Source organism: Lycorma delicatula, chromosome 5 (assembly GCF_047948215.1).
Source record: "Lycorma delicatula isolate Av1 chromosome 5, ASM4794821v1, whole genome shotgun sequence".
NCBI lineage: Eukaryota > Metazoa > Arthropoda > Insecta > Hemiptera > Fulgoridae > Lycorma > Lycorma delicatula.
The window spans coordinates 99,198,765-99,211,359 of NC_134459.1; the positions used below are offsets into that span (position 1 = coordinate 99,198,765).

General features: G+C 28.6%; 1 protein-coding gene across 3 annotated transcripts in view; it reads left to right on the forward strand.

Moving 5' to 3' along the window:
* LOC142325243 (E3 ubiquitin-protein ligase KCMF1-like) overlaps window positions 1-12,595 on the forward strand; it is a 61,648-nt gene that overhangs the window by 10,777 nt on the left and 38,276 nt on the right. For all 3 annotated transcript variants that reach the window (XM_075366736.1, XM_075366734.1, XM_075366735.1), the window contains exon 2: window positions 5,376-5,543. In XM_075366736.1, the coding sequence (XP_075222851.1) occupies window positions 5,376-5,543 (168 nt within the window). The remainder of the gene's footprint in view (window positions 1-5,375; window positions 5,544-12,595) is intronic.

Here is a 12,595-nt window from a genome sequence, read left to right on the forward strand (position 1 = left end):
CCCTACAAACGCAAATTAATTATAAAAATACATACTATTCTTAAAATCAGTGATTCCAAACCATTGTGTCACAATCTGCTGTGTCACTATGGAATGTTTCAAAATTTTAGAATTTAAAAATAAATTTTATGCTATTTGGAAAGTCTCTGTACTAAGTAATTCATGCTTACCATGTAACCTTTAATATGAAAAAATTTATTTTGAAATAGACTGTAACAGTCAACAACACCTGCAACAGTGTTGAGTAATTTTTCTTCTGATATTGTGAGTGAGGGTGAACACTTGCAACAGTACTTAGTTTGCTCATCCCACTTGGTTATAAACCAAGCTGCCATGTTAAGGAATTCATCCCTCAGCATTGGGATTTTTCAAGACTTAGGAATTTTCTGCTGAAAAAAACCTGGCAATACTGCAGTTGTTTAGACTGCATATTACAGTCATCATAATATACTGACCAGTTTCAGCTTATACCTGGCATAAGTAGGTAAAGTGCAACTATTTTACGAATATATTTTTATATATCAGTTTTATCATGGATAGATTTCTCATTTGAAACAAGCCGAATCACAGCAGTCGAACCTGTAACGGCAGTCACATCGCAGTGCTAGTTCAAGTATTGTGAACAGAAATTATTAATCCCTTCAAGATTCTCAAAAACAAGCATTGCTTCATAAATATTGTGACGAATACTTATAATATGGTTTTACATGGTGTGAAGACAAACATAAATTTGTCAAGTCAGTCGATGATGCCAAATAAACTAAAAAACATAAAGTAATCATTCTCATGTAGCTTCAAAACCAAGAGAATATTTGAACGGCTTGAAATCACAGATAAAAAAATCTGGTGTGTTAATAAAATGCATTTCAATTTCTGACGCATTGAATGCTTCATATGCAGTATCGAGTTAATAGCCCCAGAAAAAACTTCATAATGTAAGAGAGGAACTAATATTACCAGCTGCAAAAGCCGTTGTAAAAATAATGTGCTGTGATACTGCAGAAGAAATATCCAAAGTTTTCGTTATCCAATAATACAGTCTGCCATAGAATAAAAGAAATGTCACACTTTTAAGTTAATGTGAACAGTATGTTGATAGGGGATACTGTGTTGGTTCTACTGTTAGACAAAATTACTGTTGCAAGTGGTATATGTCAATTAATAAGCTTTATTAGGTTCAAACATATTGAGGTATTATTGAGCAATTTTTATTTTGCCAAGAACTTAAAATCACTGCTACAGGCAAAGATATTTATGACTAATTACTTTGTTGAACATGATATTTCCTGGAAATATCATCTCTGTACTGATGGAGCAGCAGAATTAACCGGGAAAATCCTACATAAGTTTCTCAGGGAAGTGAAACTGACAACTCATTGTTTTCTGGTGTTAATTATGAGAACAGTTGATGGAATATTTTTATAACAGGTGTTAAGAACTACTATTGAGTTGATTAGTTATTTAAAAGCAAGGTCATATAAGTGTAGACAGTTTGAAAAGCTTTGTGACTCCATGGGAGCCAAGCATATCAATTTATTGCTGCATTCGGAATTCATTTACTTTCTACTGGGTAAAGTATTGATGCAAGTGGTAGAGGTTCAAGATCAGTTTCTTATTTTTCTGAAAACAAAAAGGCAGAATATGCAAGACTTATGGAAGGTAATTTCTGGTGTACCAATCTAGCATATCTTGCCGAAATGTTCTGCAGATTGAACTATGAATGGAAGCATGCAATACAAAACATGGGAAAATATTTCACCAAAACATGGGATGTCAGTATCAAATGGATAATTTCTTCTTTTAGTATACCTGCTGAAATCAACATTCAAAATGCCACTAAATGAACTGTTAAAGAAAAAAATTAATTGTTCAATTGTCATGCAATTCTACCATGAAAAGATTTCTAGACGGTTTACTAGTATATTTGGATTTATGCACAATGTCAGTATCCTACAATTACAAAAGTGCCATAAACATTTCCCTTGCCATTTTCAACATCGTGCTTGTGCAAATCAGCATTTTCTATAATGAAAATGGTCAGCATAATGAAAATGGTGAAATGTAAAGAGGAACCAACTGGTACATCTTTGATGATTTGCTATTGGCCTGTTAACTATAAGACTTAAGTATTGACAAACTCTGTGGAATACACCAAGCACAGACTTCACTTTAATTATAGTGTGGCAAGTTTTTTAGAAAAACAATAATATGGATTTTTTTTTAATCTGAAATTAGTATAGATAAGTTGGTATTCCAGGTACTTAAGTTTGTCTTTCACTGATCTCTTGCACTGCTTGATAGACTGCTTCTATTTAGAAGAATGCGCTCACTTTCATGTTAACATTAATGTGTGATACATAGATTTGGATACTACATATTATTATTATTATTATTATTATTATTATCATCATCATTATTAACCGACCGGGTTGGTCTAGTGGTGAACTCATCGCAAATCAGCTGATTTTAAAGTTGATAGTTCTAAGGTTCAAATCCTAGTAAAGGCAGTTATTTTTAACATGGATTTGAATACTAGATCATGGATACCTACCGGTGTTTTTTGGTGGTTGGGTTTCAATTAACCACACATCTCAAGAATGGTCAGTCTGAGACTACAAGACTACTTTTCATTTACATGCATGTCATCCTCATTTATCCTTTGAAATAATACCTTACAATGGTTCCACAGGCTAAACAGAAAAAGAAAGGTATCATTATTATTAACCAAAAACAAATAAGTATCACAATATTGTGGGCATTCAGTGAAGTGAAGTGTGTCATTGGTCGTAAAGGGTTGGAAACTACTTGCTGTAAATCATTCTATTTTCATACCTCACCTGTGTGAATTTTAAAGGATTGCATCTATGTCACATAAAGTGCAATATTATTTTATAATAAATATTCATTATTTAAAATTGTATCCCTTTTTGGCCGAAAGTCATTGGTTATATAAATATTTATATTGTTTTTAATCATGTTTAAATTCATTTTAATTCTTTGAAGTGATTTCATAATATCTAAAGCATCAAACAGTTTAAGTAATAATCTAATTTTGTAATAAGTAAGATGTGTAAACATAATAGCATATAAATTTTGTTTTGGCAATCCATTTCAAATAATTAAGATCTATGCTTGATGAAATAGTTAAATTGAAAAAGAAGTTTTTTAGTAATTATAAAAAACATTTTGAAGTGTTATATAATTTCATAGAACATTTCAGCAAATGTATTTGTTATAAATTATTAGTTTTTATTTTTAGAAATTGAAAAATATATGATTAAAAATATACAGGCATACTTGTATATTTAGAATTCGGGACAATAGTGCATAATTTTTAATAGGTCATTTATTTTTAGAAGATTATTCTTGACTATTTATTGAAAACCCTCTATAAAAATTTTGGTTAACATTTTTAACTGGAATAGCTTTTTTTATTTATTTAAGGTGCAGTTATGTACGTAATAATTTATATATAGTTATTTAAATTTTAATGTCATTAATTGAACATTTGCTAATGTGTTTTTGTTTCATTTATGTTGAAATAAAATACATTTAAGTAGTATACTTGCTTTTAAAAAATAATCAGATTATTTTTTATATTAGTATTTATGATAATAGTTGATGTTTTATTTGGTTATTTAATCCATAGACTAAATTGTATTGTGATATCTTTTTTCTCATCCTTTTTTCTTCATTCATTCAAATGATTTAATACATACGTCTTCATTGTTCTCTCGAATACACTAACCTTTAAAACTTTACATCCTAAAATATCTTTTATATGCTCATAAATTTCTGAGTTTCTTTGCTCTAAGGATCAGCCAATGAGAAATTTTTGCAGTGTAAGCAGATTGAACTGCGACCAGTAAAAAATATAGCATATCACCATATTTTTTATCTACACATGCTTGCATTAACACATAACAAATAATTAAGTTGCGATGTTTATAAAAAATTGACAGAATTGGTAAATATTATTGGCTATGTTATATTGTAATTACAAAAACAAAAATCCCAATTGAAATGAAATTTTATTTTACATTAATTTAAATACATATTTTAATTAGTGTCACTTCATGTCATTAGCATATTTCATGGTATTCTCATTTTTATGAACTAAATTTTTTATTAACATTTTAAAAATTTAATACTGGTTGCAGCCTGTTGTTTCTTCATTGTGTAATACTGCTACGCATGCCATAACAAAAAAATGGAAAAATATATACTTCATGGCCCAACCTGTCCCAGCAAATCATTGTTTTAAGTGATTTGCCATACCAATAGAGCAATGAGTTCTCAAGATATTGCAGTTTTTGTGTTCTCAGCATTTTTCTTATGTTAATATACAGGGAGAGCCAGTGTTAGCTCATATCTTGACTCAGGAGTTGAGGAAAAATTGTGGATGAGTCCTCAGTAGGTGTGACTTGATTCTTCAAATATTTTAAGTCATTGCAATGCTAAATATTATGGATAGTGGTCAGCATCACATAGCTGTTATGTAGTTGGTATATTGGAGCATCATCTCAGTTGGTTAGAATGAGAAACTAATTTTTACTGTTAAATTTCAAATTGAATTTCCCTTTTAGCATTCTTTCTAATCATCTAGATGGTTTTACTAGATAAGGTTTCACATCATATGTGAATCAACATTTTTCATTTTTTTACTTGTTCTTTACTCTTTTTTTTTTCCATATTTATTTAAAAAAGTATTGAGATTAGATTTCTATACTATACCTTATCTTTTCCTTTTCTCTATTCTATTGTAACCATCTGATTTGTACAAATTTTACTTTGTTCCCTTCATATTTAGTACATTTTTTCGTAAAATGTCTAAGATTCTACTCATTTCCAATTAAATATCAAATTTTACAGAGGATATCAAATTGCTAGTAGGATTTGATAGAATTTTTTTTTTAATTTACTGATGCAATATTCCTTCTTTTTTTCTCAAAAGTGGTTGCTATAAAAGATACTGAGCTATCTTTAAGGAGTATGATTTTTTTTGTATGAGGTTTATACTTGTCACTGTTATACTGGCTTAATCAAATGTAGCTTTTAAACAAACTTTAATTTAGCAATAAAATTACTAAAATTTGTGCATTAAATTTAGAACATAAAGTATTATATTAATTATTTTTTGCATGTAGATGAATATTTATTTTAACACAAGTAGCAAGTTACAACCCATTATATTTTTAATCTTGTTTTATTTATGAAACTTCGATTTCTACTATGAAATGATATATCAAATAGAAATTAACCGACATTCTAACTGAATTGTATTGACATAAAAAGTAATGTTAAAAGAAATTAATATATTTAATTACTTTTTTAAAATTAAAATTTTATTGATAAAAATTTAAATTTTTTTCTAGGGGTTAGTTGTGATTCATGTTTAAAAGGTAATTTTCGAGGTCGTCGCTATAAGTGTTTAATTTGTTATGATTATGATCTTTGTGCAACTTGTTATGAAGCTGGGGCAACTACTACAAGACATACGACTGAACATCCTATGCAATGTATATTAACACGTTCAGATTTTGGTAAGTTAGATCTATTATTTATTTTATGATGTGAATTTTTTTTTCTACAGAAACATATGTTGCATAAATTGTTGTTAGTTACTTTTATTTGTTTTCTTAGTACTATTATAATAGATCAATAATGAAACATGTTAAAAAAGTCTCTCTTGTGAATTACTAAAGTATGCGCCAAAAGAAAAACGTTTTGGCATTACAGCTTATAAACTACTTCAAAAAAAAAAGGTTGAGTTTTATATAATATTAAAACTTTTACCTCCTGGGTTATTGTCATGAGTTTATATCTACTTGAAGAAATCCTTTTAAGTATTACTGAAATTTAAGTTTAAAAAGTACCCCATTTATTGTCTATTCTATTTCTTCTTTTTTTAAATTTCTTTTTTATTTCTAGTTCCTAATTTTAACTTTCCTGTAACTTCATTAAGAGATTATGTTAACTAATTAATGTTAAAAGTACTTTAAAAAAAATTAAGAAGAAAGTTTTGCATTCATTTTTATATAGTTTTTAAAAAATTGATTTTCAACTGTCAGTTTAAGTATTGGGCATTGTTTAAGAGATGCTATTTCAGCTATCAGTAAAGAAAAGAGATTTTGCGCAAACTAACATTTTTAACCAATTTCGTTTCATAATTGTAAACAAGGCTATTGTTAATTCCTACTTTAAAAAAGTAGGAATTAATGTGTAGGATTTGTTTGCTTTTTCTAATTTCTTTTAATTGTCTAATTAAATTATTTTTATGACTAGTAATAATAGTAAGCTAATACTTTTGGTTCTAACAGTGTCTGTTATAGTTATAAGTTGTTACTAGACGTTTACATCACATAAAACATGTTTCCCATTCACTTGTGTTGTTTGCATTTATTGTTTTGCTTCACAAATCTAAGGGAGTCAATTTTTAAATATACTTTTAACCATTCTTATGTTACTTATTTTCTCATTATTCCATTTTATTGCCAAAAGTATTATTCTTTGACTTGCTCAAGTTGTAAATGAAGCAGTCTATAGTCATTTCCAGGACACCAAGAGATAAAATTAATGGTTAATGAGATTGTTACAGTTGTAATGTATATATTTTTCCAGTGATTTTAAGAATAATTGCTCATTTAAATGGAGATTAACTTTTATCTTGACTGTGAAGATCTTAGCCATTAATAACATGATACGTTTTAAAATATCACTCCTTAACTGGAGTGTTTTACTACTGTTAACATCACACCAAACTATCTGAAATTTGATTTTGTAATGTTGTTGTACATAATAACAATAACAATAATGTAAGAAATTTTATTTTTGTCAGTTATACTGTAGGATATTAATCAATATTATATCAGCAATTGAACTGCCCATATTTGCTAGATATTATTATTCATTGAGGAATTTGTAGTTCGATGTGGTTAAAAGCAGTTATTTTGTAAATTATCATTTTTGTTAAAACAATTGTTTTGTTATATATGTATAATTAAGAATGCACTTTGGTTCCTTAGTCTGCTATGTTAGTTGTGACTTCATTATTGAAGATTGATGGTTGTTTATTTCTGTTTGTTTTCTTTACTATGAATGAACTTTTTATTGCTATTTAAAATATTGGAGGAACCATTATTGTGCTCAAAAAGTTCCTTTAAATTACTTCAAATTATTTTATTGATTAAATTTCCTGAAAATCATAGGTTGTGTAATTTATTTTCTTATGTACTCTATTTGCTCAAATCTAAGCTGCACTTTTTTCCTCTTTTTAATATCCAAAAGATCAGGTGTGTAGCTTAGATTCAAGCTTTTATTACAGATTTTTTAATCTATTTTTTTTGTTTTCCAATAGCTTAAGTATTGTATATCATTATGATTTAATATTAACATTTATAATGAATTAACAATTAAAAATAAAAGCACACTCTCTCCAAAGTTAATAAATCTTTTCTTTTTTTTCCATTGAAAACTGGTATTTTTAACTTATTTATTTAGTCAGGTAGTTTTTCAGAATCCTATCAGAATCATTAGTGCAAGAAGGGACAACAATGAGATGAGTCCTTTCACTTTATTTAGAAGTTAACACTTTTTTTTCTTAATAATAAGAAACTACCATTCCCTGTGGTAAACTTCAGTAGGTATTTAGTCTATCTTGTAACTTGGTTGTATGTACTTACCTATTTCCATTGTTTTGCTATTTCATTTTTTTTTTTACATGCTGCATATTTTGTTGTTCATATTTTTGTCAATCTTATCATCTTTGTACTAGCAATGGTATCAAGAAGAGTTCACTACAAAGCCAGTATAAAAAGTATGGTGATTCTTCTTATTCATAGAAGAAGAAGGATAGATCAGCTGCCAGAAAGTTTAACAGTGAAGAAATAAATGTTTATAGATTGCATAAACAACATGATTTGACTTTTAGCAAATCTACAGCAAACTGTTTCACAGGACCAGTAACAGGAAGATTTCCCCAGGTAGATTATGTTGCTCAATTTTTAAAAGATGCTCTATCTAAAGCACTACCAGTAACAATATGAATGTTACAGTTGAAAGCAAGAGAAGCCATTGATAAATCTAAAATTGAAAATTTTAATTCATGAAGAGGTTGGTGCAGGAAATGTATATGAAAAAGGAAGGAATTTTTTCATAGATAATTTCAATCTGCTAGAAACTTCTCTGCGAAGGTCATTTAGTTTCAGCAATATATCATTTGACTTCATGTAAAGCACATGTATGAATTTATGAGTATTGGGCAAAAGAAAATAAACAAAATGTGTTATTTATTTTTCACAATTTTGTTTTTATTTATTTTAATCTTTAAAAATCATTACAACATATTTTATTTGTTTTCATCTAGTAACAAGCTATCCATCAATTATAAGAATATTGAAATGTAGATGAAATCATCCCCCCTTTACTTTGATTCGCTCCATAATGATACAGTATCTTTAAAAGGGAAAAAAGTTTAAGTAGTTAGTGCAGAATATAAAAAACAACATGCCATTGTAGTGCTTCTATGTATTACAGCAGATGGAAATAAGTAAATATTAACTGTCATTATTAATAGTAAATTGTTATTATTAAATAGAAAACAATGGCCAAAAACTAGAAATTTCACAATGATGTGCATACCCACAAGAATGGTTGGATGACTAATTATGGAAATCTGGGTAAATGCTGTGTGAACAGACCAGGAACTCCTAAAACCTAAAAATATACTTGTAATTTATACATTAAAGAACATTAGGAGAAAAGGTTGTTTAAGAATTTAGTAAAAAGGAAGAGTTCAAAAGAATGTAGTGTTTCTTAAGTACTGCTAAATGCAATTTTTCAGAAATGTAAATTGACAAGATCACTTTCATCTAATCAAAAAGGGAAATGTGTCATAATTGTAAAACAGCTGCTACTGGTAATGAATTATTGATCAGAAAAATTGTAATAAATCCATGGTTATCTATTGGCTGTAATCTTACGATATGATATATAGTCTTTGGCATGAATGTTCAGTGTTAGAAAAATTCATAATAGGCTACTAGAAACTGAAGAAGAGTAATGACAAGGCAGAAAACAAATTTTAATTTCAACCAGATAAAGAAATTTTATTACACATAATTAATTGTTCAGCAGTTTGGCTGTTGACAAATGGAAGACTAATTGTTTTTTTTTTTTTTGCAAGAGTCAGTCTTAATTGTGAAGTCTAGGTTCATTATTCAAGAAAATTGTCAGGTGGTAAGTTGCCTCCTCCTTGTTCATATGCGTTAGTACCCATAATTTCCAGCCACAAAACGTTTTGAGGTAGTGTAACATATCAAGACATGATGAATAAATAATGAGTATTTGCAGATTTTACAGCATAGAGTACTTTCACAAATGCAAAATTTTGTTTTTCAGTGAGCCTTAGCCTTGTGAAAGCCCAAAAAGTGATGACATTTAAAAAAAAAACATTAAAAAATACTTGATTAGTCAAATAACAGATAGAAACCTAATACAGTCTGTTGGCAATAATAAAAAAAAGTTTAGCCTGGATTAGTCCACAAAAATTAAGTTTATAGAATCTGTTATTTATAAGGGGTATTCCATTTTTATTCAACAAATTTTCAAAAGTTTTTATTGCATCTCTATTTTTGATTTTGGTATATGATAACTATCCTCCTTGTAGCAGCCAAAAAATATTTTTTTATATTTAAAAAAAAGTTTTTTCTTGAGTAATAGACTTTTCTAACTCGCCAACCTTGTCACTTTTTTCATGAGCTGTAGCATTCTTATTTTACATTATACAGAGGATCAAAAAGGGCTTTTTGAAAAGAGTAAAGATGGAACTTCACCTTAGTGTACTCAAAATTCATTTTATTACTTAACCAAATCTTGTAATGTTTACTGAAATTATGTTTACAAATGTTTCTTGTTTCTTGTTTCTGGGACTGTTGTTATTACCTGATAACGAGAACTGAGGCATTATTCAGTCTCTTGAACATCTTGATTAGAGCAGAAAATAAATGTTATATTTTTAATATTGTCTTTGCAATAATTGTACAATTCAGAAGGTTTGATTGCTGACTGTCCTTTGAAGGTTTGCTTTAGTTACAGTCCTTTTTAAGTTCCACCAGTACCATCACATGGTCCTTTTCTATGGTATGAGGCAAAAAATGCCATTCAGCATTCTGTGATTTCAAAATCTTGATGGTAGCACAAATTTGTGAATTTTTTTTTGTTTTTATACTGGGCTGAAGAACCATCAGAAAAATAAAAAAATTGTTTTAACTTGTGGTAACAGTGTTTTTACTTAACTTGCTTTTTGAAGCAGAAGAATGGAACAATGTAGTATTTTGCTTCAATTACTCACTAATCACACAGTAGCCTTGGCTTTGTCCTTCTTTTTAAAATATATGAGAAATGGATGTACTGTGGCATAAATTTATGACCAGTGATATGACTGGACTTCATCCTGTATCACAAAAAGAAAATTTTAAGAGAAGAATCCCATTGCAATACATTCACCTTTCAACAAGTTCTCCTTTTTAATGTTGAGGAAATTAGCTTGTTTCTTTGCAACAAAATGATGCCTTTTTAGGTTATTTGAATTTTCAGTAAGTTTATTTAAATACTCTTGAAATGGAAGGATTCACAACGGTCAACAGAAACTCACTGTTTGAAGATAATTTCAGAATCAAAATCTCTCTTACCGTAATCTGAGCACTTCATTAGTGCCTGGAAATTTTTCTCAGTGTGACAGCATGCACATTTCATTTTCTTTTTCTCATACCATGATTGAAAGGAGAATTTTATAATTAGATTCCATTTTTATATTTTTTAGAGCAGATAACATGAGTTTTACATTTTGGTCGATGACACTCACACAAACAAACAGAGTGAGTACCTGACCCACCAGCCAGAACACAAAATTTAGATCTTAAATCAGCAAATTTTGAAAAACAAATTTTTAAATTATGTTTTTCTTTGAAGACTGTACAATTCAAGTTACATAAGATAAGCCTTTTTTGAATATTGATTTTCTTCCCGTCAGCTTGTCTTACAGACACAATCGTTCTTGCCTGGCATCATTCAGCTCTGCTCATCATTCTGGTAAAAATCTAGGACACATTTAATAACATTTTCATCAGTTATGTGACTGTTTCCTTTTGCTAATTTGTGACAAAATTCCACTTGTTTTAACTAATTGTTTGGATTGAAGGGCTAAACTCTGATTAACACTAAACTCATTTTGAATTTTTAAAATTGGCTCCTTTGCACTGCTCAATAATTTTTGAAACTTAATGGGGGAAATACCAAGTGCTGAAGAAGCTTTATTCACAGACTTGACTATAACACTTTGAGGCTTAAATATATCTTTCTGGTTTGCTTTCTGTATCATCTTGTGGTTTTTGTATTTTATTTAAGGATTTTGTACATGTTTCTGTGCCTGGAATTAATTTTAAATTTGGATTTTTTGTTGAAAGTATCAAAGAGATTTCTTAACCGATTTATTGTAACAGCTAAATGGGTCAGAGCAACTTTTCCCATTAATGTAAAAATATTTATCTAAATATTCGGTTTTATGAAAAGTATAGATTTCTTTTGTTTCAATACACCCACTTCTTAAAAATATCAATGTTATTTGCTGTTCAGTAAACTCTAAAATATCATGCAATACTGAAGATCTATTGTAAGTCAATTTGTGTTATACTGTTTCAGTGTAAATGCCAATTGAACACTCGATAATCCGTTTTTATAAAATGCAAAGGTTCTTACAATAACAATACAGTTAGTATAAATTATAAAACTACCAATTGCACCTCACTTTGACTTATCCCAGTTTCTCTATAGCTAAAATGAAAATTTCTCTAATTAATAAAATTAAAAATAAAAGATATTGCATAAAGGAGAAGTTCACTGCTAATAAAATTACTTTATAAGCAAGTGTACATTATCTAACCACAGTATTAACACTAGCAACAATACAACATATCACATTGAAATCAAAACAGCAACTAAACCTTTTGCAATGTTTACATTCAGAATTACACAAACTTTCACGTCCATGCATGTCTATTCACTTTCATGTTTAAACATGAGTTTGTGTGAAAGTCATACATTTAGTCATACATTAAGTATCTCATTATAGACATATCAAAATATTTTATATAGTAGGCCTACATTATTATAAGTACTACTAGTATCTAAGAGTTAAAAGTAAAAAAACAGGCCTGTTACCCTAAGCCTAAGCCCTACATTTATTTTGGGCCCAAAATTCGAAAAAACCATTTGTAAATGTAACTTCAGTAAACATTACAAGATTTGGTAATGTAACAAAATGAATTCTCAGTACTAAGATGAAGTTCCATCTTTACTCTTTCCAAAAAGCCTTGTTTGACATCTGTATAATCTAAAATAAGAATGCTACAGCTCACGGAAAAAGTGAAAAAAATGGCTGTTTTTACCTGTTGGTAAGTTAGAAAATAATCTTACTCAGGAAAAAATTTTTTTAAATATAAAAAAATATTTTTGGTCACTACAAGGTGGGTAGTTATGAATATACCAAATATCATCAAAATCAAAATTAGTGAAGCAATAACATTTTTGAAAATTT